Genomic DNA, 27,457 nt, shown 5'->3' on the forward strand with positions numbered 1-27,457 from the left:
AACTGCTTTTATTTTTTCCCCACTTATCGAATGACTTTATCAACCTCATACTAAAAGAACTCTATGCAGGTGTTTCCTCCTTAAGGACCCAAGCTGACCATGTAAATGCCTGTTGAGAAAAGCCTAGCATATTTACACTTTAACTCTCCGATCTCTGTGTGTGTGTTGTCTTCTAATCTTCATAAAGGTGATCACAATGAGTCTCCCTACCCACAAACCCTTGCAGCCTGGCTTATTGATGATGTAAACCCATCAGCTTTGGCACTGGGTGAAGAAGTCAAAGTGTGCTGTGGTCTCCTGCAGTGTCTTTCTCTGAGCTCTTGTGTGACACTGAAATTCATCCTTGTTTTTTTTTTTTGCACTAATGTGAAAGAATTAACATATTAGCGCAAAAATGTAGAGTTTGGACCTTGTGTGTCACAGCTGTATGATATTTAACAAGCTAATACTGTGATATCTAAACCACATTAGCACCATGGAGAGGAAAAACAGACAGAGAAAGAGAGTGGAGTGGTGTTGTTCAAGTAGAGCCAGACGGCTAACAAAATGTTTTTTGTGCTGGAACATATACAGCATCAGGGCACACTACATGGGTAGATCTTTATTTTTTTATTGTGCCATGGGGGGATGGGGGGGGGGGTAAATACTCATCCAGTGGATGGATGGATAATGAGGAGAAAATTAGGTCTCATCTCATGCAGCTGCTCCGATGTAGAAAAGAAGTGAAACAGGTGGAGGCAAATCTCCGGAGTGTATCCATCACATTGCTTCATAAGTCACCTGTAGGTGGAGATCGGTGCAGCTGTAAGAGACGAGACGGGCTGCAACCTCAAGAGCTCACTTCTGTGTGTGTGTGTGTGTGTGCAGGGAACCGGTTTAGGATCGGATTTCAGGGGAAAGGAGATGTTTTGAAAGTGTGTGCAAAAATACTTGTCAGACTACTGCTGGAACATGAACCCCCTTTTTTCAGTTCTGACCTTAAATTTTTCCCAATATAGCTTTTAATCCTACCTACTCTTCATCTGCTGTTTGTGTTTCACTTCTTCTTTTAATATATATCTATATCTTCTTTTCTGGCTTTTTTTTCTTTTTGTTACTTTACAAAATGAGAGACAGAATGATGGACAGCTGACAATATATATAATTATTTTCCTCTTCATATTCTTATCATCAAGTTGTTCATAACCTGGAGATGAATTACTTTGTTCGTTGTAAACAAACAGCTTTATCAGCCACTGGCGTTTGTTTGCCTCCTCCTTCAAGTGCGCTCCTTCTTTCTCCCCTCTTCCTTCTCCCTGCTGCTCTCCTTCTCTCTTTCATTGCAGGAGGGCCCTGATTTGTTTGGAGGTGCTGTCATCGTTTAGATGTCGTGTTGTATACCTGGATAAGAAGAAGAAGGAGGAGGAGGAGGAGGTGTGTTAAAATCTGTCACTGAACCTTTTTGTGTCCTTTCTCTGAATGTGTTCATACACACCTCAGTGCATTCAGGAGTCCCTCCACACTGTTGGATGGTTGCTCTTTCAGCACCTTGATGCAGCCCTTCATCTGCAGCCACAAAGACACACACAGAGCGTTACAGAAAGGTCAGCAGCCTCAGATCAGTCTCATCCCCTGCTGCTGCTACTGCTACCGCAGCCAAGCACACACCCATATACACACTACATGTAATTTACTCCCATCTTAAATGTGGATCATGCATTAGCAGAAACCATTGTTTATACAAGTGAATGATACTGTGTGTTTGGTGAGCTGTTCTAATAAGAGCTATGGAAAAGCTCTTCAGGACTTCCTATATTATTTTCATTAGGGTTAGGGTTAGGTATCCTACAATCCCTTGACACATATGAATACACTTAAACTTTTATGCACAGTCTTAAAGTTTATTGAACTCCTTGCATGATTGGCTGAGCTCCAGATCCATAAATATAGATTTCTCTTCTTTCAAATCTGTCCATTTACTGTAAGATTAATCCTCAAGGACAAACATATCAATATCTGAGTTTATAAATCCATACCTTTTATCATTCTTTCCACTATTAATATGTATGTTAATTGGAAAAACATGTCTATATATAATCTGCACATGACTCTGTTGCCACCCATTTTGACTGTGAGGCAGAGTTATTGATCACAATACACTGTGACCAAATACAAATTATTTTGGCTTGTGTACTTACATCAATTTTGGATGTCTTGGCGAAGGCCCCAACAGGGTGAACGTGGTCATACAGGATGATGACACCCACCATCACCCTCATACAGAACAGCATGGTGTCTGTGTTGGTGAACCGACAGCGGTACTCCCTGCAGCCCAGAAATTAGACAATTAGATACTGACCAGAGCAGAGGATGATAGGAAAAGAACAACTTGCAGATGACTTCCTACACACATGGAAACCAATCTAATGAAAAGGATTTTCAGTTCAGCATGAACTGACTGAATCAATCAGTTAAATAAAAAAGTAAATTGGAGTTTTTTTGTGTTCAATTTGAAAGGGCCAGTTTATTAGAATTTAAACTTCTGACCTTCAGAAAAAATAAGAGGGAGAGAGAAAGATTGACGAGCAAAGAATATGTCAAAAGCACTCACGGGGTCTCGAGCATGACACGGCACACGCAGGCCATGGTGCTCAAACAGTCTGTGGTGTCCTCTATGGGCAGGGTCTTATTCTGAGGAGAGAGAGAAGTCAGACCAGAGTTACTCCCATGATCACCACATCCTCTGCAGTGTGGGTGCTGACTGGACAAAATGTTCTACCACTGGGGGGAGACAAAGTGCACCACGATCAGAGATAAAAGTCTGCTTTGCTTTAAAGCCAATCATCACCTATACATTTTATATGACTCAGGTTGCACTGAGGTGTGATGTTAGCAAAAGCACAAAACTAAAATTGTGCTTCGACAGCAAGGGGGTCTCTGAGTAAATAAAAATGCACAGTGATTTTTATTTGCTCAGTTTGTCTATATGTTTCAGTTCTGTACTCAGACTGTTGACTCTAGTCTTCATGTACCTTCTGGTAAGTTAGCACAAGATGTCTCAACACTGATGACAGCTTCAGAGTGGTGAAGGATCATCAGAGGGAAAGGCTGATGTTCCTCTACCACTGACTCATCATACACAAGGGAAACTGATTTATTTTTGTTAAATTCAACGTCAGAGCTGACAAAAATGTACCTCTGAAACAAACTTAGTGGTGGCGTTACTCAGAGTCTTCAGCATGGGTGTTGCCTCAGCGTAGAACAGAGACATCCGATTGGCCATCTCATTGTTCACCTCGTTCTCTGCTTCCAGCTGTGTGCCAAAACACAACACCACCAATTCAACAGTCAGGTCATGCAGCTGAGAGCATAATAATAAGCTAGTCCTGGTTCCAATTTGTAAAGCTCAAACGCTAAATGAAATATTGATTGTACATGTGTTTGTGTTGTTCAGAGGAAAGAAACGGCTCCACTTAAGTCATTAATGATTAAAGACAGAAAGTGATGCTGCTCCATTGGCTCCACATTTGATCATGTATGCAACATAAACAGCCTGATCACATATGTAAGGTCTCACCTGCTGGTTGTTCAGCCTGTTCCTACTGATGGTCCTCCTGTAGTAGCTGAAGTCATTTTGAATGGCTGGATTTGTCATCTGTGTGGTGAGAGAGGCGATGTATGCTTTTACAAGGCTGCTCAATGAACGTATTGATCTTTCAGTACAATAAAGGTCAGTGTCTGAGGGCTGTAATTAGAACATTCGTCTCACCTTTAGTTCATCAAAGCTGAGTGTAAAATGAAGGATCTCAGCAAATTGCTTGGCCAGGGCCTGCTCTCTCTCCAGATGCTGCATGGGAGCATAAGGCGGGCTTGTCAGCGCCTCCAGCAGGCTGCGCAAGGCATTCTCTGAAAGTAAACATACATATATCGATGTCAGAAATTCAGCTGCTGAAGCTAAAATCTTCCTGTCACACTGTTCAGGCTTTTATCTCTGTTTGGTCAGACTCTGTTATTCTCTCTTATCTAGTATGGATCTGAGGGCTCTTTCATGTCACCAGCTTAAAAACAAAATGCAGCACCAGGAGGATTCTAACTCATTTCATTCAAGGTTTGTCATCTCTTTGTAGGATATCATTGGACACAATTTTTGCACTGTGGCATGTGAGATCAAGCAGACCTTTGAATCCCTGCTGAGCACACAACATCTGGCTAAGATTAAAATGTGATTTAGAATTAAGAAGGATGTTTAATTGTTTCTGTATTTTTATATGGAAGGTATCTCTGCAGTTTAGCATCCTTACTCATACAAGAAACAATGGGCTGTTGCATGCAGACACTTGGAAGCAGCTATGTTGTTAAACCCAGGGGCTCCTTAGTTATGGATTTATTCAGTCATTCGCTTACTTCCAGCCAAACCAGTAACTTTAAATACAGTGGAATTTACCTTCATCTAAAAGATAGCAACCACGCTGCTTATTATGTCTGCTTAGCATTTATGGCTTTTAGTCTTGTTATTTTGACCTCTACTAAGGACATCCGGTCTGACATGACTACTGGCATTTACAATAAATTCCCCTCTACATACACACACACTCTTAAGTGGTGTTCCACAGAGATCACACTGCGGCTGATGGTACAGCCTGTGGCTGCTGTAGCAGTGACCATACCCCTGTGTGTCACTTTGGCTATTGAACTAAACCTTTTTGCTGCTTTGCTGTCTGTAACAAATCAGACACCAGAGCTGGACCTCGGAGGCTGCATGTACTAGTGATGCCTTAGAAGCAAAGTCCCCCTGAGGCCCCATTCCCTCCTCAGCATTAAAAATGCATAAGGGCCTTCTATAAATACAGCACTGAGTGTTTCATCTAAAGGGCCTGGGCAGATACCCCAGTCTCCCTCCTGCTGTTAGCAAAGAGCACATGTTCCCTTTGCTTTGCACTGACTCCTCATGGTTTATAGAGACAGATTGGATAGAGACATGCTGCAGCTGTTTGTTTACTGTCCATGGGACCTCTTAATTTCTTAATGCTCCCTTTGAACAAATAAAGATATCAAACAAAGGCTCAGATAATACTCTCATAATAACTCTCATCGCGGCAAAGCAGTCCGTTGTGTGTATCTTACAGATACATTAGTGCTGATACATTATCATCAATTATTAGTTAGCCCTCATTGTATGGTAAGCTGAGAACACAATATCCCTGAGATCGAAGTGTTATTGGAAGGAAGCGCAGAGGCGGCAGCGAGATCTCCATTTCTCTGCTCATACATCTCCCTCTCTTTTTCTCTCTGCCTCTTTCAGTGGATGAACATATACCTCTGTTTCCGTAGCAACGGCTGCCTGGCTGCTGGGTCAGGATGCTGCAGAGATGGCTGAGAGGACATCATAGTGCATGACTGAGTGAGTGAGTGTGTGTGAAGGAATGCTGTCAGACTGAAATGGCAGCAGCGCTTGTCTAATTTTTATCAACTTTACATTAATCTTCCTCTTGTTAATGAGGCGTATGAATGCATCCGCTGTGTTGTGATTATATTTATATGCACTACACGTCTTGTAACCTTTATACCAATAGTTACATCTGTAATCCGGCACACTTTTATGCACTGCAAATGCTAAAAAACTTCCTGTGCACCCTTCACCTCATTTTCTGCTGCATTCTTCTACACTTCCTGCCTTCCCTCTCACTGTCACAGTGTCACTCATGTTAAAAATATGTACTGAAACATTACTACAGCAGTCTGTTGTGTTATAGGTGCATTTTCTCCAAGATGAGCACAACAGCATTTTAAAACTTCATCAGAGGCTTTATATGTGACAATTCTCACCCAATCGGAGAGAGAACTCATAGAACCTCTTCAGCTTGGCCACCAGGGGGCAGACCGCATTCCAAGCCTTCTCCTGAAGAGCAAGGTCGCTTGGGTTCTGGATGGCCTGCAGGTGAGTAACACAGGCAGATGTTACTTTCTGAAAATGATTTTACTTCCAATCGCTCATAGCCTCTTTACAAATGTCTTAAGATTTCATTTCCTAAAACATCTGGGCCCTGTAGTTAAATATGAGCATTTTCAGTGGTGAAACAGTACATGTGATACTCCAGTGATGCTCAATCATCATCCTTTTAAACCACATTCTGTGTCCTTGGTGGGATAATAAAACATTAAACATCAGCAGCAGTAATGGACCCCTCCAACAGCTCAGCTTTGAAAACTGAAAACTGAAAGTTATTATGTGTGTAGGTTAAGTGTCTGTCCTTACAGCTATGGAGCAGGGAGAGGAAATGATTTGTTGTGCTATCAGCAGCAGTCATCCACACTGCAGAGGGGACTGTCTTGCAGTGATGTGTTGTTGTGGGAAAAGCTGAATCAGAACACAGTGTACTGATGTATGCAACATATTGCATGAAGGGTTTGTTTGAAAATTGCCTTCACACATTTCTTTTTCTGCACTCTTCATTGTGTCATTCATGGCACACTACATGTGAATCACCATGAGGGTGTTATTTTTTCCACACTGCACTGTGTTTACTGATATGCTCAGCACTTATCGACTGCTGTGCGCTTACTTCTCGTATCTCCTGGCCCGCGCCGTTGTAGGACTGCAGCTCAGCTAGGATCCCATGAGCCTCCTCCAGCACGGCACTGACCTGGTTCCACACGGCTGTCTCTGCCTCTGTGGGCTGGGCATCTGTGAGGGGGAGGAATGCAGGAATGAAAAGAGGAAGAGAGGGAATGGGAAGTGAAAGTGTGATGCAAGGTGCAGAGAAGGGAGGAGAACAATTTGAGGAGAAAAGGAGGTTATTAAGGAAGAGAGAGTTGATGATATCCTTGAAGACCAGATAACAATCCTGATTATTCACTACATGATTGCAATAAAGAGACTTTATAAGTGTAAGTGTATATTCATACTTTTCATCCAAATTAGTGGACTTGAATAATCACTGCTGTCTCTTAAGGTGAAAATCTGGCCAGCAAATAAATGATCCAATGTACCATTAGAATTGTAAGAGCACACTCTGTCACACAGCCAGGTTTGATTACAGTCAACCAATAAAGAGCTGAAGATGACGAGTCAGTTTCACTTCAGGGAACAATTTGAAATCTAACATTGTGATGGTTTTCAGGAGCTGGATTGCAGCACACAGCTAACATGTCTGACTCCTGGACTGTATAATAGTCTCCATTGTCCATTCAGCAGAGATTTATACTGGCCTGGATAGGTGTAATTGTCCCATCAGATTGATATAATAGTCTTATCTATCTTTTTCTCACTTTCTTTTCTCACATGCACTTCTATGAATGGGTAGCACCTTTTTTTCGCCCTTTAGGTTTAATTATGATAAATGTTAAAGCAAACTATCAGCAGCAGGGAGGACAACCTCTGGGCATGCTCAGTCTTTCTCACACGTACACACACACAAAGCAGTACTGTAAACTTAAGTGTTTTTGCTGCAGGGTGTCTCCCAGCCACAGTTCTGCTGAATGTTCTCATGCGATATGTTACTTGTATTCAAGTAAGGATTAAATGTTTGAGGGACACAATTTGTCCTCTTGAGTCATCATTGTGTTTGTTTTGTGTGACTCAGGTATGAAGTGAGAGTGAGTGCCCAGGCAGCTCTCTGCATGCGGTGGCACTGATGATTATTTTTGCACCCTGAGGCACTGCCTACCTGCAGAGAAATAGTAATCATGGAGTATCTATGTGCACACCGGCTGCTGCAACACACACAGCAAGATTTGCTATTTTAGCACGCTAATGCGCTTGACCATTCATCATGTGAACAGCATATTATGTTCACCAGGCATCAGATAGGGTACCATAGCATAATCCTTTAGTATTAAATAGGGAAATGGTTGCTTCGATGTAGCAAAACAGCAGGAAACTGTAGCAAGTAGCCCATTGTCCAGTCTTATCAGAGACATAACTGTTAGATGTAACTGTCAAATAAAATTGAGTGTTGCATTAAAAGAGCCAACAAGTAGCCCTTTGTCAGTGCAAACCCACACATTACCAATTTCCCTTTTTATTATCTGAAGATGTGAGATAAGATTTTTTTTTTGCACAGAGCCAGGCTTTCTTTTGGCTTTTAAACCATGCAATGATAACTAACTAATTTTTAGCTCCTGTCTTAATTTTACTCTAAATATGTGAATGGTATCAAGGTGTAAAACTAAGGGTTAAAAAAACAGCATTGCTTCAATTCAGTTTGAAGATCTCTTAAGAATGTGAACCAAACATGCAGCTGTGTGACTGAGGTGTGTGTGTGTGTCTCCGGGTGAAGAAGGAGAGCTCACAGATGGCACAGGAGGTGGGTGGGTGAGAAGGGGGGAGGGACCTCTCTAAAGCTGCCATGCCTGACTCTGAGTCATTCCACTTCCTTTTGAAGTAAAGTGAATCACAGGCATAATAAATGAAGGAGGAAATTCAGTCTATTTGACAGGCTGACGTATCTCGCCAGCAGTGAGCTCTCCCACTCGCTCTGTAACACACAGCCAGTAAAAGGAAGAGGAGGAGGAAGTCAGCTGTTGAAGGGGAGAAAGTAGTTGACGAAGGGGAAGATTGTGTCAGGATGCAGTGCAAAATATCAGCATCCTAACAACTCATTTAGTTAGTCTTAAAATCTTCAGGTAAAATCCAAATATCCCAAATTTAGAGCCTTTAAAGAGCTTCGCCAAACTTTTTACAGCATGACTTCTGTTTAATTGTGACTACCACATGTTAGCAAACATGTTAGCACACCAAATTAAAGTGTCTACAAGCCTGTAAAAAGATTTTAACACTGATTACTAATAAGACTTGTTAGGATGGATGCTTTCACACTGCCAAGTTAAGACTTCACTGACTGGGAGAAATGAGTCAAGAAGGGAAAGAGGTGATTTTATTTTCTGGTCTTTTCACAGTCATACACTCTTTTTAATCACACACACACAGGTCAGACACAGATAGGGAATGAATAGATGACGAGGTGGAGAGATGACGATAGACTTTTTGTTAGCCGTCATCATCCCCGAGCAACAGAAACCCACACAGGACTGGCATTCACCGTTTTTTTCTCCTCTATTTTTGTAGCTTAGGAAATCAAAGCATTGTTGTTGTGACTTTGTTGCAGTGTCACTATGCTATTGTGCATCTGTCTGAGTCTAATAAGATGTGGCGCATGTGAATAAGACCCTTTAGAAAGAAGCCAAATGACTTTCAAATACCAGTCCCTGGAGCAGAAATCAAAAGATAAAGAGAACGGGGTGAGACGGAGAAGAAGAGCTGAAGGAGGGGGAAAAGGTTAAATAAGGACATAAAGATGACACAATGGTCTGCTAAGATGGATGGAATGACAAAAAAGGAAAGGCAACAAAGAGAAAGGGATAACTTAAAAAAATAAGAAGCGGATGATCTCACGTTCAAAGTCAAGGAAAACTATTGGGCCATGCTCAAGTTCGGTGCAAGCCAGCACTTTCAGGAGGTTTCCCATGAGCCCCCTGGAACAGAGAGAGGGGAGAAGTCTGTGGGTGATGAGGGGATGGGTGTTCGGGGTTGTGCGCACGTAGGTGTATGTGTGAGAGCTGTGTGTGTGTATGTGGTGCGTGAGAGGTGAAGTGTGGAGGTGGGGGACTGGATGAGAGGACGTTGTTGGAATGGCATGGTGGGAGTATATCCTGGGTGAAGTATGGCAACATGGATGCAGAGCTTCTTTAATCCCACTCTCATGGCATTAGTAAGGCATTTCTTTAACTAAACGCTATTTGACCTATTACAAAGTGATGCTTATAGGATTTTTAACTAAACAAACAAGCAATAATCATATCATATCTCATCTGGCATACATCTTAAGCATACGTGAGGTGATATTTGTTTCAGTGGGAACTGAGCATCTCCCACAATAATTAAAACAAAGCTGATAAAGAGAAAGATAAGATATAATACATAAGATTTAATATGAAAAAAAGATGATGAAGATGCAATTGAAGCAAAAGATAAAGAACGCAAAGAAGTAGAGGAATAAGACAAAGATATACAATATGAAAATGAAACAAATAAAAAAGATAACAATAAAGAGAAATGTAAAAAACACAAAAAGTTGCCGAAGAAGAAGGAAAAGAGAAAAACATAAATAAATCATAAGATATATTCCCAGTTTTGGTGAAAAGAAAAACTCCAATCAAATACAAATACATGTAAAAATCAACTGAAAGAGATTAACAGTTATTTGAAGCCATGGCCTCAAAAACAAACCTGATAATAAAAGTACACAACAGTGTCCCCATTTAAATAAAGGGCCCCATTTGCAGGCAGGTGTTCGTGAGAGTGAAACTGAATAAAGAGGTGAGTTTCCATGACACGCACACGAACAATGCTGTTAACACTGTGGGAACTCTTGTGTATTTTTATTTGAGTTGTCACCTTCCTTTTCAGAAACTAAAAAAACTAATCTGACTCTGATCTACTGGCTTTAACTGATGCTTGTTGGCCTGTGAGAGTGGGACTAAAGAGTGTCTGATAATGACAAACCACACCCTCAACAACACTCCACCACTCCATCAACAACTCAGAGGCCCACATCCACACGTGCCTCCCCTGACCCCCACCCGCTGGCCTCCCACAGCACACCTCTGCATCTCCACACACTCACAGTTCAAACACACAAACACATGCACACACACACACACACCCCGGCGCTCACTTACTTTCAAAGTCCAGGAAAAAATGTGGACAGTTCTCTAAATCCTTGCCAAGGACCTTAATGAGGTTCCCCATGGCTGGCGACCTGGACGGGGAGGAAACAACAAAATGCATACAGTACGCAGAACCTGGCAACCCGCAAGAAAATACACAACAGGCACATGGAGTACACAGCATGCTGTGGCTGTTCTAGTTTTTTTACCCATCTGCACTCCTCTAATTAGCCCTTCTTCCTTTGCTCTGCCATCCTTCTGTCTAAGCAATGTGTCCAGACATCCAGGACTTAAATGACACTCATCACAGTTTGCATCCAATACGCAGTGTACCAGTATGCTATATTCAATTACAGGACGGCCTAAATCCAGTAGTGTATCATTTAGCCCACTCACTGGGAGGCACTAGACCTGAGCGGTGGCTTTAATCCATTTACATTACTATAGTAACTTAATAACAGCCTGCCATGTACAGACTGCTGTCCTCTAATGCTCCTTATGTACAGCAGTCTATAGATACTTTGTGACGAGCTCTATACCTCATAGCGAAGCTTTATGAAACCCAGCTTCATTAGATAATACTGTAGGCAGGATACACACACACACATATATATGGTACATGTTAGAGTTTAAAGAGAGGGCAGTGGCCCCTGTTTCAAAATGAACTAATGATATGAGTGCTATGCTTCACATGCAGTAAAGACTGCTGAGAAGATGGATCTACTTTTTGCCTTACAAACAGAAAACAGAACTTAGTAGTATCAGTACATAGTGTTTTAATAGATACAAGTGGTGAAGGATGAGACTGGTGAGTCAAACATTACTGCTGTATGTCTCACTTAGTCTCCAATCTTATCACCCAGGGAGGACACAAGGACATCATGACAACGCCAAGAAAGAGCGTTCCTTCTTACAGCATAGTGAAGAAGTCAGCTACTGAATTCCAACATGGCAGAAAGAGTCTGGAAGATGGCCGTTCTCCCTGGCACAGGGAACTATCAAAAATATCTAGGTATGATCCACTAACACAACAATACTCGTCTGTGACTGATCGAGATGTCAGCAGCTTGGTGACACTCTGAGCCTGATGAATGTATGATTCAGCACAACATGTCAAGGGACTTTCTGACATATCTGAGGTGAGATTTCTAACGCATTCTGCAGCCCTGGATGAAACATTCATAGTGTCCAGCTGCCAAAAAGTCCACCTCAGTCAAGTCTAAAGGTGAATGTGATTGTCCTCATAGTCTGGGGTTTCAAATGGACTGTTGCTGGTTGACTGGCTGGAATAGGGTCACACTGTTTGAGAAACCCACAGTGCTAATCTGTGAGACACCTATGGCACAATAACACACACCAAAATGGAATCCAATATTCTGAAATGACTGAGTGTGAGTATGAAATTCTTCCTTATTAATCATCTCCTCCCTTCTTGATCATAGAGATTTTGGTAGCAGAAGGTAAGCAGCTTCCAAGTTTCACTTCCCCTGCCTATCCTCTGTATTTATGTGCTATGTTAGCACACAGTGGAGGCCTATCAGTTTCCTCCCCCTGTGAGAAGGATTTATGGCCAGCATTAGCATGTTTACGAGATGCCACCATCCTGTGAAAAAGACAATGAAGCCTGGTGTTTTTGCTGTTACTCAGCAAGTATGGGTGTTGCAGTGCAGCAGCACAGACAGAGGAGGGATGGAGTTACACCGTTCAGCTGCTGAGACAGCTCTCTGACATTCTCCAAAGTTACAATGCACCTCCTATATTATATGTCTATCTACCGCTAAATCTGTTGTGAGGCAGCGCTGTGTGCTGAGTCATTGCTGTAACCTACGAGCATCAGTCCAAATGTGTAAAATGCACCCTGTCTCCGCCTGACTTTAAGACCACCTGCTCCAAGATGCACACTGAACCCACGCTATGAATATATGAATAACCGATTCTCATTCTTGGCCTGACAAGGTGATTGCAAAGGCGAAGTCAAGCAGAGCTCCTTGTGCACAGCAAATGAAAGCTTTCTGACACTGTGCTGGTGTGTGTTGGAGGTATCCTTGCACATATTAACGTGCATACACTGAGTCTGGAGCAGCATGCGGTCCATCCTGAGAGCAGAGCACGGCTGATGGTTGCCAGGATACAGTTGGCCTGGCAATGTTGTCTGCTCATCTCAGCTGAAGATGAAGGAGACTGGGGGGGGGGGCATCCAGCTTGCTCACACACACACTCCGGGTCAGTTGCTTATAACAGTGATGTGATGCATCATATCTGACCGCTTGTCTTCAAATTAATTGCACAACACAAATACACAATTTAACAAGCTTTAGATCAGGAAATGAACACACTTACGCCTCTTTCTTCTTTTTTGCCCCTGTTTCCTCTGTGCTCTTACTTAATCCTTCAGCTTCTTCTCTCTTTAACCTCTCTGCTTTTTGAAACCGTCGCTGTGTGTAAATCCCAGGTTAGCCTAGGTCGGAGAGTCCCACAGTGGCACAGGTTGCCACTCTGCTTTTCTTAAAGACTGGTGTAAACTTCTGCTCTCTCTCTCTCTCTCTCTCTCTCTCTCTCTCTGTATGTCTGTCCACTTCACACTTCTCTTTTTCAGCCATCTATTTAAAGGCATGTGGTTTTCTCTATTTGTGCTGCATTTCAGGCTGTTTATAGATGACGATACTGCTGGGTTAGGCTGTTGGTATACAGAAAGGAAGATGTGTTAGTGTTGTTTATATCTCTGTGTTTTCCCCCACTTAACTGTGTCGTCCTCATTTGCATTTGTATCATTTCAGTTAGTGTAACTACAGAGAAAACTCCTTCTCTCTTTTTTTTTCTGTATCTGACGTCAGAATGGGTTCCTCAAAAATATCCCCTTCAGCTCTCCTTTCTGCCTCACTTCTCTATTTCAGCACTCACAGCACTCTTCCCGGCTCCTCCGGCCTTGTCTTGTCACAGTACATCTCTTGTCACGGTGCCATTCAGTCTCACTGGTGGCCTTTAGGTGCAAACAAATCTAAGTGGTGGATCGGGGTAGTGCAAACACACGTTTCCTATTAAAACCTGTAGATGCCAAATTACCACTGGATGCAGCAGAGTCAGCCTGCAAAGGGAGGAAGTGTGTTTGGTGGCTGCTGGTTGCAGTTTCTCTCACACGCAAACACACATTATGTTCCAGCATGAAAGTGGAGCAAAGTGCCTCTCTTATGCAACTGCACATCGCACACAGCTCTCATCTGTAGTCCGGCAAGAGAAAGCAAACGGAGGGGCTCCTCAAGCCTTAATAAAGACACGGCTCTGCTCCCACATGGGCCTGAAAAGCAAACCTGGTCTAGACTGGAAGCCAAGCAGCAGGGCTGAGCCTCCCAGCCTGCCTTTCAGTCCTCACTGAAAGATTCCTCCTGTTACAGCCCGGCAGCTTCATCAATGTGGATTTACTAAGCACAGAAACAGTGGCGCTCATCTTTGCCAAGTCTAACCTCTATTAACTCACCAATAACACCATTCTCACTGCTTCTAACCACAATCTCTCTGTCACCGGCTGAGTATTCAGTGGCCTGTGAATCAAAACCATTCAGCAGCTGTACTGTATGCTCATCTTCCTTCTCTACCAGTCCTCACTCCCACCACTTCTCTCCTCTTGCTGACTACCATATGGCCTTCCCCTGCCATATCTTCCCTTTTTAGATGTGATTTTTTTTTCTACTCCTCATTTTTCATCCCTACCTTCGCTTGTGTTTATCCCACTGGAACACTTCACTGCATCAACCAGGGCTTGTCAGCTCCACACTGGTTACAGCATCAGCACCCACCACCTGACAAACAGACAGAAAGGGAGGAGAGATGTTAGTATACAATTTAACATTATAAACAGTGATGTAAAAACAAGAATGTAGAGCAGTTTTCATTTTAAATTGAAGATGAGAAGAGGCTGCTGGGGTAACTAGGATTTTCTTTAGAGTGTGTTGCAGCGAAGCATTTCATCTGTTTTAGTCTATTAAATAACTAAACTGAATAACCTAGGATAGCAGCCCTCTGGGAAGTGAGTAGGCACCAGGCAAGATGATAAAGCAAACATGAAGCATTCAGTCTCCAAATATTCATCTCTTAAGCTGCTAAATGCTATACTCAAAGCCACTGACTTGTGTTTGCCATTTAGTGCTGGTGAGGTAATTTAGCGTTGTTGTTTTCCAGCAGAACTGTCACAAAATAATGATATAAGAGGGAACAAAGCAGTAAAAACCAAACCAAAACAACAGTTTGGCCTTTTTGTTGACTAAAATCTGAAACCAGCTAAAAGGCTCTGCAGCAAGAAGTGAAAACATGGAACTGGGTAATAACCCTTTGTTTGATTTGCTTTAGAAATGGATTGTGTCCATCTATTCACATGTTAGATGCAGGGTTGGCATTGCATATGACAGCAAAGGTCACCAGTAGCACTTGTTCCTGTAACAGGACACCTTACCATTGTTTGTTTGTTGGTTACCTCACATTGATGACAACGTTTATAGATTAAGCTTTTAGGCTCTGGACAGTGACAGTTTCAGATTGTGTGAACTTAGTTGACAAAGGCTCATTTATATGCACAAAGAAATCCACAATGGAGATGCTTTAATGGAGATATATTATGGTACAGGACAGCAGAGGCACTGTGAAAGCTTCCATTCAAACTCATCAGTGTTAGAAACAATCAACAACCGTCCAACCTGGCAACCCAAATGGCTGTTTATTTCTTTCTTCCATTCCGATTTAAGCTTGTTAAATTCCTCTTATTCATTTGCTGTGCATCTCACGCAGCTCGAGCAGTGTCTTTCCCGCTGACTGGTGTAACTATTAACACTGCTGCTGCTGCCCTTGCATCATCGTATCTCATCAAGGGAGAGTGCAGACAGGAGGAAGGCAGGATATTTGCAGAATAGTTGCCAGGGAAACACAGCTTCTTATTCTCATGGTAACCCACAGCCCGGTATGGTTCGGTGTTATTACTCAGGTGGATTGGATGGACTGATTGATGGACTATACACTGCTCAATCTCTTTGGGACAGCATTTTCTTATGCGTGTGGGCCGTAAACTACCGTCCACTCTGGGAATTACCTGTCCCCTCGTTACGCAGGGAGTTTTTTTCTTTTGACTGGTTAATTGCCTAATGCTTATTGATCTCTCCTGTCAGTGAAAGGGCAGAGTTCAAGCCCTTTCATGGGTGTAGTGAGGTTAAGGGAGGTAAATGCTCCACCTGTTGACATTCAGTCATCAGTCATCTTTTGGACAAATCTTTTAGCACGGATACACATTTCACATGTTTCACTCCCTTTTGTCTCCAATTTAAACAATTCAAATTGAGAGCAGATATCTATTTTAGCCCCAGCTTCAGGGCCATACCACACATTTTGATAGATTACTATTTTCAATTCAGCTAATTAGTCCAGTGCTTTAGTAGGTTTGCTTCGTCAGCACAGACTTCCATCTCTGTCATCTTTACTGTTTGTAATTTTGATATTTTTCACTTTAATCTAATGAATAATGGATGATTGTAGTAGGAGGTTAAGAGTGGGCATCTGAGAGCATCGTCTGGTACCTTCGAACGTCATCATAAACCTTTCGATCTGCGTACTCATGCTTGAAGCATCTTTCTCTACAAATGTAATCAGCTTTTTTCTTTGAATTGGCAGTGTGAATGTCTTGAAGTAGTCAAAGCTAATCAATCAGATTGCAGGAAGACTTTGATATTAGCGCCGCCACTTGATGAGCCCCCTCATGAATCAGTGTCACGTTAATCAAATATTAGACTACTCTGCAGTCTCTAGAGAGCAGACACTGTCATAGGAGTCTGGCCAGCTGGATGGGGAGTTCAAGATGGGGAGACAAGGATAATAATAATACAAAGTCACTGCATGGAGACAGCTCCTCATATTACTCAGTTTTGCTCACTTTTAAAAAAAAAAAATCTGTGATAATTATTCCTTTCCTCACTTCATCTTCTCTCCAACCCCCCTGTTTTCACCCCGAGCTCCTCTTTTATGTTGCCGCACATTCACTCTTCTCACCATGCACCCTTTTGACCTGTTCCTCTTCTTGTGTGTCTTTTATATACTCCGTCTATCTTTTGCGTCTTTGTTCTCAGTGTATTCTCCATAAAGATAGAGATGAGTGCAGGTGGCTGGTTTAGGAAAGGACAGGGGAAAACAAGATGAACCAAAGTCAACTAGAAGGTTCTAGCCATCTTATGATTTTCAGAAGGTTTGAATACCTTTTTTAGCCTTATGCACCCTGATCATAGTGTTGGGTAAAGTAAGATGAGGGAAGGGAAGGAGAGAAGATGTGACTAAGAGCTGGTTTGAGGAGTAAAATGGGAGGTGGCAGTGTCAGACTAGACCATCGCTAAAGATTGACCGCTGATGGAATGTTACAGCCAATTTGCCTCAGGCACACACACACACACACACACTCACACGCACACACTCCTATGTTATAAAAGCTCATGTTGTCTCTCGTTGAGGTGAGGTGGGACAGAAAATAAAAGGAGAAAAATGCTGAGCATGAGAGCTAAAGATGGAGCAGCAAGGAGTGATGGAAATCGAAGGAGAAGGTTACGATTCTCCTCCATCACCCCTCCCCCCTTCTCACTCTCTCTCTCACACACACACACACAAACGTATATACCAGTCCAGACCAGAGCTGTGCATGGTGCCTCATGAAAGGGCGATTGCAAATGAGCATTGTGAGTCTGTGCGTCTGCGCTGTGAAGCTGACAAAGAAAAGACGAGGATAGAGAGACAGCAGAGGGAGAGAGAGAGAGAGAGAGATGGTGGTATGGTGAGCTGAATCCATTTCAATTGATGCTCAGTGTGATCATATTTCATGTGATATAAGGAAGTGGGGCAACAACGGGGGGGGGGGGGGGGGGGGGGGGGGGTTATGGCTTATAATAACCATGTCTTTGCATTAAGTGCCTAAATGTTACAGCATCTTATTTGTCAATGTGTCCATCAAAAGAGATTCTTGGTAACATAATTCACAATTCTCATCTTTCTCCACCACAGAGATTAATATATGCCTCGGCCATTAATATTTGAACACCACAGTTTGGCCTAGGGGCATTCTAAACCTTGGAAAAACAGAGTTTTATATCTCAGATTTAATAGCAGTTTTGTGTCTGAGCTTCAGTTATCAGGGGAGACATGGATGTACAGTAAGCTCTTGTTATCTTTATTTGTGATGCCAATTAGCTGCTATCAAAGAGAAGCCAAATGGTTTTTTAGTGGTCTACAGTAGAGTGGAGTCATGTTGTGTGTGTGTGGATATCAACTCACCCCAGCACCCTGTAAACAAAGACAGACGCAGTGTGTGTGTGTGCAGCTGCTCTTTGTCCTTTATGAACTGCTGACACGTTGGTTTATCTGGTTTGTCTGTTTAACTTGAGTTCATGAATTTGAACTGATGTGTTGGTTATATTGATTGTAATTGCATGTGTGCATGCACTGTGTGTGTGATTGTGTCTAAAAGACAGAGTGTAATGCAAAGTGAATGACATGAAGACAAGGACTAGTACTATAAAACAGTAACGGTACATAAAGAGGCAGTTTGAAGTCAAGTCCCAGTCGTTGTTGTCTGGTCATACTCCTCTCTCCGGGTGCCTGTCTGTTTGTCCATCCACTTCCCTGCTTTCTTGTTAGTACTTAATATTACTTATTAATACTTGTTATTACTTATTCACCTCCTGCTGCTGCTCTCTTGTTTTGCCCAAATTTGCTTGTATAGCAATTTCTCAGTGGTGCTAAACAGTTAAGTGTCTTTATACTTGAGTATTTTTGCATTGTGTGTTGTGTTGATGCACAGCCAACTACTCCTGTCCTTAGCCCTAACCCTGACCATTTACGGTTGTAATATTACACACAAAATGGTTCAAATGTATGGCCATGATATGCAAAATATGCAAAATGTTCATCCGTATTATACTGTTACATTAGTCTGTTGTTCACTGATTGTTTTAATGGCAATATGAGGCGATCTTCCTGTGCCAAAAGAGTGCTGCCACATTCGGCATAATGCATGAGAGAGCAGAAAAACAACAGCTAAACTGAAAAAAGCTTTGAAAAAAGCAAATGATGTAGTAAAAGGATATGTCTACACAACGTCTACATCGGCATGGAATCGGGACACATCCTGTGTTTCACAGAGAATAGGTGAATGAGGTGACCCCCCGACCCAAGTGTGACCTTTAATCTATATTGAGCTCTCTGAGTCGAAGTCTACCAGGAAGAACCAGCATGTCCTTGATGGAGGCGGTGCTCCATCACACTGTGCTGCAGTGTGTCTCATATGGCAGAGGATGCAGTGTTACACTATTCCACTATTCCCTGTCCCTCTGGGAGGGGCAGGAGAAGAGCAAACATAGGAAACGGGTGTTGATGTAAGATGTGTGCACGAGCTGACACAGAGAGGAAAAAAGTAATTGAAGGATCTAAAAAAGAGAGTGGATTTTGGGAAGTGATGGTGGATCCCTGATGGGAGAGTTTGAGACCTTGGCAGGTTTTACGGGTTATTTTTATCCGATTGTTTATTTTTGAGTCACATGCCTGTCCTTCCTTTGTTGTTGGATGCAAAAAGAATGATATACGGTAGATAAATCCTTACTGACTCAAGCTGAACCAATTAATGAGCATGTCTGTGTGTCTCACAAGCCTGATCAAACACAGAAAAAAAGCATAGTTGCCAGCATCCTAGTGAGCTCATGGCAGATCTGGCATGCACACACATGAGAAACAGAGAAACAGATAGAAACATACAAGGCAGAAAGGAGAGTTTACAACAGCCTCATCTGCCTTAGCTGCTGTTGCTACGCCTGTCAAACATAGAAACCAACGCGCAAGTGACAAAACTTGCAGTTTCTCAACTCCCCACTAGGGGCTGGCTCAGTCAATAGAGAAATAGACCTGTAACATTTCAGGATGGTGTTAATAAAATAGTTTTGTCTTTGGAATTCATTTTCTTTTTTATGTGATGCACGTGCTGCACACTCACCTCAAGCATCAATAATCAAACACTTGGTTAGATTATCCAGCAGAACTTATTACGAGCGCTGGTGCTAAGTAGATAATTTGTCTCTTCATTTATTACACGCTAATTGCAACACAGTGTGCCTTCCTCTGCTCTGCTGTCTTTGGACTGGCTTTACCTTCCCTCAGATTTGGAATATTGATCTTAAATACAACCAAAGGGGTGAACGTTTGGGATGTTTATCGATGACAGTGGAAAGACATTGATCTCATCGATGCACAACAGGCCAGAGTATTGTCGGAAGTCCTCAGAGAGTGGATCTGAGGTAATCTGATTACATGCAGAAATTCACCCTCTCCCCTTCTGTTGCCATAAAAAGACAGTGCTCGACAAGCCTAGTCGTGCCTGCTTAAAAGCAGGGGAGGATTGTCTGACTGCATGTAATATCACACATTTCACAGCAGGACACCCATGACAAGGATGATAACAGACTTTAATAAGACTTTTCAGTAGTTTCCATAAGTGCCATCCAACATTGGGAGTTAGGCGATATTATTTGAAGAGATATTAGATCCTGGCTCCCTTGTCACAGAGAATTAAATCTCACCGTCTCCTCGATCTACTTTCTCACTGATGCGTTGCTTCAAAGATAGGTGTATAATTAGAGAATTGATTTTGTGTTGAATCACATTTCTCTTTTAACTTGAGAAAATTTGGACTAAATCAACTTGTGCTGCTGATTGTGTTGTAACTTTTAAAGCGATATTAGGCTCCCTTACCAAGAAATATATAGTTGTAGTCCCTAAACTGAAAACCTGTCTATTATAATAGAATCTCTGTATTTCCACCTTTTTTTGGTATGTTTTGACAGACAAGCTAGTTATTTGACCAATGATTCTAGCCTTTATGCTAAGCTAAGATAATTAGCTGCTGATATCTCTGTAAAGTTTGAGAAAGATTTTCTCTTTTTGTCCACAGTGAATCCTCTGTCTGCAGACAAACCCTTTCAGCCTCGTATATCAGGACCCACTCTCACCCTGCACCCGCTGTCTCTCCACCCTGTCCCATTTTAACAGGATCATCTCTGCTCTAAAAAGGTAATCCCTCATTCCTGACAATACTGGATTATAAAGCATAAGATTACCAGGTGGAGATGGATCACATGTCAAATTCCTAAATTAATACTTCAGCTCATATTGTGAAGCCAACTACAGGAACCTCGACAGCAAGCAGGAAAGTTCAAGTGACAGATGTTTGAGTGACAGATATTGCTGTAGCACAGATGGATCAGTGAGTTAACAAGATTAGAAGTGTTTACATTAAACAAGGATTGTCTTGCGTTTTGTGGAAACCACTTGGACCACATGGACAAACATATGGATGATGTTGTATTTTAATAAAAGACTGAACACAGCACGGCTGTCCACTTCTTAATGTCACTTTTTAATGTGTGTATTCAAAACACACAGATGCAAAATATGCATATAGGGCAAATTCACAACATCTGAGGTGCCGAATGTTAACATAGCATGGGTCTCTGTTGTGCTATCTAATGACAAAAGGACAAATTAGGACTATAGATGTGAATTCACCCAAGATGCATTTTGATCTGATTGCTCAGATATACTTGGAGCTGTCCACTTGTGATCAGATCATCAGATGCACACTGATGTAAGCTGTAAATGTGTCGGAACTTACTGTACACCATGACTCTGCCTAGCTTTACATGTTCTTTTAGTCTGTCCTATTAACCTCCATTCTGTCAAAACATTTTGACAGTTTGGAGTGGCTGCACATATTTTCATGTCATTTTAAGAGTCACTCATCTGACTTTGAGGTGATGCTACGACCTCAGCCATGTCTCAGTTCAGCAAATGCTGGGGATCATTACACATCATTACACCCGATGGGCTGTGTGTGATTTCTGCAAAAGTGACACAAGCAGAAAGCAAAAGTCACCCATCGCTGCCTCCTTTCTCTCTTTTTCCCTTCTGCTAACCTTGCGTGTCCCCTTTTTTTTCCACATGCCACTCCCTTAGCATGTGTTAACCAATATGCAAGAGGTGTAAGGTTGCATACAACCATGGTGTAAATAAAATACATGTCTTTACAGGAAGAAATGTGTAGCTGTGAACTTCAGGTAATTACAGTTATAACATGAATGCATACCGCAAATAACTATCATCGAGGCAATTAGGCGATGTACATTAATAGAAAGAAGGCCTTCTTCGCAGGCAGTGACACTACAGCCCCCATTCCTGTCTTCCGCCCTGTCAAACCTGATAATCCTGACACATGGTAAGGCAGCCCTAATAAGATGCCTCACCTCACATGGACAGAGGAAATGGGACTTTATGAGACACACAGAGTAGCAACTAATCCTCGGCAAGACAGCAGGAGACACTGACTGTACAGCCCTGGAAAGACAACGCCACATGCTGTCAACACCATTTTGTGATGAGCATTTTTGACCAGATGAGGCAGAAGGATGTGACAGAGAGTGCAGCACTGATGAAGACTGAGGGGAGCAGAGAATTACTGAGAGCAAGGATTAATTAATGAAAAAAATGAGAGAGAGAGAGAGAGAGAGAATGGACAAGTGACAAAGAGAAAGATAAGGAAAGGCGTGTGTGATACGAAGAGTACCAGAGAAGGAGCGAGGAGAGTGGAGGAAATGCAGACGGGCATGTTTCTATGGGCGCTCAGGAAAGATTTGGGGTGAGGGAATCTTGCATCATCGCGGCAGGCCAATGAAATGGCTCAGTTAAAATGTTCAAAGGGAGTGTCCTAGCAACAGCGGAGTAAATACCGTAGCAGCCACCATCTCAGACCGGAAAAAATTCTATACACACACACGTACACATTCTGACACACTCATAGGCTGTACATACATGTAGGCATGTAGTGTGTGTTACATTCAGTATCATCTCATACATGTGTCTATGTACAATATTATTAGGGTGTTATATTCTGTGGGCATATGTGCTGAGAAGATTAGACTGCATATTAAGTGCGATATGTAATCTATGTTACATGTGTGTGTGAGTCAACATGGCAGTAAATCACCCGCTAATCTACTAACATGGATTATAACTGGTCAGTAGATTATAGAAGGCACAGACAGAGAGCTGAACTTTAAATTACACTGCTCTGCTGTCAATTCCTATCTCCACACACACACACACACTTTCCACCTTGCTTTTTATCCATCTCTCCATCCACTGCATTCCCCTCTTCCCTCTCTGCACACACAAAGAAAACCTGCAGTCACATGGTTGCACTGTAGGTAGCTTTACCCTTTCTCACAACCTTTCCTTCACACACATCTTTTTAAGGGAATGACTCCTGAAAAGCCTTAGCTTTCATTCATCCCTCCATTCAGTTTTTCCCTTGCTCTCTCCCTCCCTCCTTCCTTCCTTCCCTCCTCCCTGTTTTCCACTCTAGTCGCATGCACCCACCGCTTTCTGATCAGCATTGCAATCTGGGGCTATTGTTTTTAGCTGTTCAGCTCACACCAACAGCGCTGTATGAAACTGAGAGCCTTCTGTACTGACATATCCGGATAGTACATGTGCGATAATAGATGTGAAACAGCGAGGAAGCTCTGCTTGACATCTAATTCATCCACATTGTTCACACGCCATTCCGTTGCATCATTGTGATATATGATGCATGTGCTGTGATGGTTCTAGGTCACATATGTCCTGTGACCAGACAACCATTCATCACTGATAATATACACACGATAACACACATGAACTGCATGTTCTCTTGATTGAAATAATCCACACACATCTTTCCTGTGTTTCTGTGTGTCTGTGTGTGACTGTGGCAGTGACCATGCCGCTCCGGCTAAGCACTGCAGAGAAAGAGGACAAGCCCCAGCTGACCAGCCCCACAGGGTTTAATTCAACACTCCCTCCCTATTGCTAAGATCCTGATCCACAGTGGACCCACAGGCACATCATCCCTCAGCCAAACACCTTGCTAACACTAAGCCACCAGCCTCCGTCCAGTCTCTGACCCACATCCATCCTCCTGCCTCTCTCTGTTAGGTGCAGGGTGGGACTCTCCGGCCCCCTTCCTGCTATCAGTGCAGAGTGCGTGAAACGATGGTGAGAGATAAAAAAAAAAAAATAAAAGAGCATTGGTGGCTCAGCTTACCGACTGGGCGTGCAGGAGGAGAGGATGATGATGATGCCTCTGACTCTGTTCTTCCTTCCTTTCCTCTCTGAACTGAGGTGAAACAGAGATAGATGCAGGGAACAAAAGAGAAGGACAAAACAAGTAGCAAAATGCAGACACTGGCAGCTGGTGGCTTGTGTGTGAGAGAGACAAGGTGAAAGAGCTGAGAAAAAAAATCAGAAACAGTCCCTGTGTAGCTTTTCTATGTTTCTTCTACTTCTTCTGTAAGGATCCTTTATCCGTGTGAGCCAGAGGGCTGTAGATTCACCTAAACACTGAGCACACGCACTGCCTCACGCCACTCAGCCCTCCCTCTTCCTCTCTCTCTCTCTGCACTAAAGACAGCAGCTGTTGGTCTATGAGAAATAGAACGCTATGTCCCCCCCCCCCTACCCTTCTCCTCCTACCTCTCTCGCTCACAAAGACCCCCACCACACACACACACACATTTGCCATGTCCTCACAATACCCCCTCCCCCTTTGACTAACATCTCCCACTAGCCTGCTGGCAATAAGAGGAGGGGGCATCACTGTGTGTGTGTATGTGTGTGCACAGTTGTATTGTATTTGACATTGTTTCAACAACAGTGACTTTTTCTGTCCACACAGTGTGAAAATGAATCATGGTGAGTAGGGATGTGCATCAGGGTATTTTTGCAAACTGTGTGGGTGCTGAGCATCATTGTGCTACTGTGCTGCATAAGGGAAGGAAATTCACATTATTTGTGGTTATAGTAAGTGTGAGGCTGTTTATAATTACTGTTAACCCCAAACCGTACAGACCAACTCTGAGCACAAATGAGCTTACATTGATGACGTGTGAATCTGTCCATTATTTCCTAGTATAGTGGGTAACTATTGACTATTTGTGTGTGTGCTGCCTCTTAGCTGTCTGTTCTTGTCTTTCAGTAAGAATTTGAGCTGGTGAAAACTCCCACTGGGGACCCTTACTTCAGGGTCGCAGCCTGGACGAAAGGGTAAGGTTAAATGAGCCATGGCTAAACTGTCACTCTCTCTCTCTCTCTCTCTGTATGTGTGTATATGAGGGAACAGAATGCCTATTGTCTGGTGGTCTTGTACTCAAAACTATGCTGGTGGCTGCCCACAAAAGTACTAGAAGAGAGAGCAAATGCTGATGCCCAACCTCGGTTTATTTTGGTGCTACATGTAGGGCAGAAGGAGGTTAAAAAAGACCAGGTGCCCTTTTATAATCAGGTTGTGTGAGCATATTTGGGGACTAGGAAATAAGTCCAGTTGATGAACTCTCAAATAAGCACAAGAGGACACTTGCAGTCAATGCTATGATTTATATTAGGCTTTTTAGGCCTATTAATTCCCACTGAACATGATTTAAAGAATATCTGAAGGGAAACATCACCTATTTCAAGCTGTGGAGGTAAACCAGGGAAAGTAAATACTGATGTTGGTGGCATCTTTATCTTAAGAGGATTACAGACATAATTTTCTAATTATGTATTTTATTTTATTTTATTTTATTTTCATAATGTTGTGCAAAATAAACCACTAACAATAAAACAGACTCCGCTATCAGAGCAAATAGAACTTATTTTTCATTCAACACAAATATATTTTCAAAGCACTGCACTTGCAAAAGTGAGAGACGGCAGTCAGAAACACACCTACATAACAACAATAGTGTTAATGTAAGACAGAGAAAGAGGTCTTCCTGTTTTTGTGCTTGGTTGTATCTGAGAAGTGGATCTTCTGACTGCTACTTTCACATCACCAAATGCTGTCCAACATTACTAAACTGACCTCACAGGGGCTGTTTGTAATCACATGCAATCTTTAAGCATAGTTTCATTTTCACATCAGCTTCCCTGTGATAAAACACCATTGGCACACAGATATAAAAATGTTATACTACATACGAAAGTAGGCAGAAATACAAATATAGCCCGAAACATTTTGAGAAAATACCTAAACAAATGTGCATTGAAGTCTCCAGAGAGATATTCAAAGAAAGTAGAACACCATATGAGCCATTTCACTCACAGAGGAAGACATGCAGAGGCATTTTGAGACACACTTTGTGAGTGAGTCCTTTAGCTCAATTTAATCTGTTTACAGAGACATGCTGGGACGATAATTTGCCTCCTGACGGAGGTTGATGGTAGAGATGGAAGAGGAACGTCAGAGTTTCTTATGAGTCACTCAAGCTTATTGAGTGGGAAGTTTTTGTAAGCGCTGTGTGCTCCCCATTATAATGACGCATCTCAGGCTCCTATGATGTTTTATTTAGTTATCTGGCTCTTTGTAAAGTGAATGAGCTGTCCACCTTACACAGGTAAAAACATCCCCTCTGACCACTAATCAGTTACACTGTGTTTTCCTCTTTTACAGTGTTTTCAGTTCTTTCAGGTGACTATGGCTTTATTGTCCCATGCTTTTATAGGAGCATGCATTATCATTAGCCATCTTGCATGGTGCTATCCTTAGTCGCCGACTCAAAGACAGTCAAAAAGTAGGTTAAGTGTCACTGGAGCAGCGATGAGCAAGTGACTCCTGGACAGGCAGCCAGTATCCTGTCACGACTCCTACCTGTCACTTACAGCAGTATTTGAATGACAACATGAGTGTGTTGGCTGTAAGTTTGGAGATTGAATATCCATGGAGATGTTCTTTTTTTGCACATTTCCTGTCTTGCCAATCAGATCAGTTTAATTTCTTCTTATCTCAGAAAAGATCCTTAATTCAGGTATTATGTACGATGATGCCCCTCCTACTCACATGGAGGAAGTCCAGATGCTCTCTTTGAAACAAGCAAAGAAGGGGGAGAGTTTTCCCTGATGTCTGTTAAAAACCAGTCTTTGACTAACTGGTCTCTGGCTGACTGATAAATTGTTCACATCTCACCACACTGTGAAATTCAGTTCTGTATGCTGTTAAGTGTGGACTCACACCAGTGTAATTCTTGTCTCTGTGTGTATGTGTGTGTCTATTTGTGTTTGCCAGATTGAACAGCAGATACTGCAGACCCCGGCTGAGACACATGATCATCACCTGATCTGGGTGCATTGCTCTAAAAGACAGCGGCTCTGCAGTGAAGAAGCCCAAGATGAATAAAAAACATGTATCCAAGGATACTGAGGGAGGATGATGAGTAAGTCAATTTGCATATTGCTTCTAGGGAAAGTTTGCCTCTGAAGATACTTACTGTACACATCAAGTAATGGTTGTTAAGCTTGCTTAATTACACAGAGTTCTGCACTGCATCTGATCACACTGTTTAACTCACCATTAAAATCACATCGGCAGTGGAATTGAAAGCATTTGATGTTTGTTTTAGTCCATGAATTTTAAGACAAAAAAATGAACACGCTGCCTGTTCAAGCCTCCAATGTGTTGAAATACAAGAAGGATATGAAGGTCTATTTAAATAAAATATTAATATCTGAGCATTATTGCCGAGGTAGAGCACCTTGGATTATTTATACAGTGTCTATTACTTTTTGGGTCAATTGTCCCACCCTGCTTGCCATCAGCAGACACTGTCTGAACCTTTCCTCAGATCAGTTGAGTCTCTGTAAAGGCATGCTTTATGAATAATGAGCAGTGAAGTGCACTGCTGCCAGTGAGATGAAGCATTGAGAAAAAGAAAATTAAACCCGCTTTTTAATTCAG

At 42.4% G+C, this 27,457-nt stretch overlaps 1 protein-coding gene and 1 long non-coding RNA gene across 6 annotated transcripts; one reads left to right on the forward strand and one right to left on the reverse strand.

The window, feature by feature from the left end:
* Positions 1-24,130, reverse strand: fam49al (family with sequence similarity 49 member A, like). 5 transcript variants are annotated; one of them, XM_028395883.1, is made up of 12 exons: positions 23,792-24,130; positions 14,356-14,444; positions 9,374-9,453; positions 6,543-6,664; positions 5,806-5,911; positions 3,749-3,885; positions 3,557-3,634; positions 3,176-3,292; positions 2,591-2,670; positions 2,178-2,304; positions 1,475-1,545; positions 1-1,380 (listed from the first exon to the last, which is right to left on the reverse strand). In XM_028395883.1, the coding sequence occupies exons 3-12, from the start codon at positions 9,444-9,446 to the stop codon at positions 1,317-1,319; spliced, it is 975 nt and encodes a 324-aa protein (XP_028251684.1). In that variant the 5' UTR covers positions 9,447-9,453; positions 14,356-14,444; positions 23,792-24,130; the 3' UTR covers positions 1-1,316. The 5 variants fall into 5 exon arrangements, with proteins under 5 accessions (XP_028251684.1, XP_028251701.1, XP_028251692.1 ...); XM_028395900.1 differs by lacking the exon at positions 9,374-9,453 and adding an exon at positions 10,660-10,739; XM_028395891.1 differs by lacking the exons at positions 14,356-14,444; positions 23,792-24,130 and adding exons at positions 10,660-10,739; positions 12,988-13,403.
* LOC114427713 (uncharacterized) lies at positions 5,803-26,917 on the forward strand. Its single transcript, XR_003669476.1, has 4 exons — positions 5,803-5,917; positions 20,606-20,724; positions 24,722-24,789; positions 26,789-26,917. It is a non-coding gene; the product is annotated as an uncharacterized LOC114427713 (long non-coding RNA).
* The last annotated feature ends 540 nt before the right edge of the window (positions 26,918-27,457 follow it).

This window comes from Parambassis ranga, chromosome 2 (genome assembly GCF_900634625.1).
Source record: "Parambassis ranga chromosome 2, fParRan2.1, whole genome shotgun sequence".
Classification (NCBI taxonomy): Eukaryota; Metazoa; Chordata; class Actinopteri; family Ambassidae; genus Parambassis; species Parambassis ranga.

What these genes read in the sequence shown, in the direction of transcription:
- fam49al (XM_028395883.1), bottom strand. Translation starts at nt 9,446, where the DNA reads ATGGGAAACCTCCTGAAAGTGCTGGCTTGCACCGAACTTGAGCATGGC. An exon ending in TGAGTTCTCTCTCCGATTGG is followed by an intron (nt 3,886 to 5,805) that starts GTGAGAATTGTC and finishes GTTTACTTTCAG; the next exon opens with AGAATGCCTTGCGCAGCCTG. An exon ending in TCAGCTTTGATGAACTAAAG is followed by an intron (nt 3,635 to 3,748) that starts GTGAGACGAATG and finishes CTCACCACACAG; the next exon opens with ATGACAAATCCAGCCATTCA.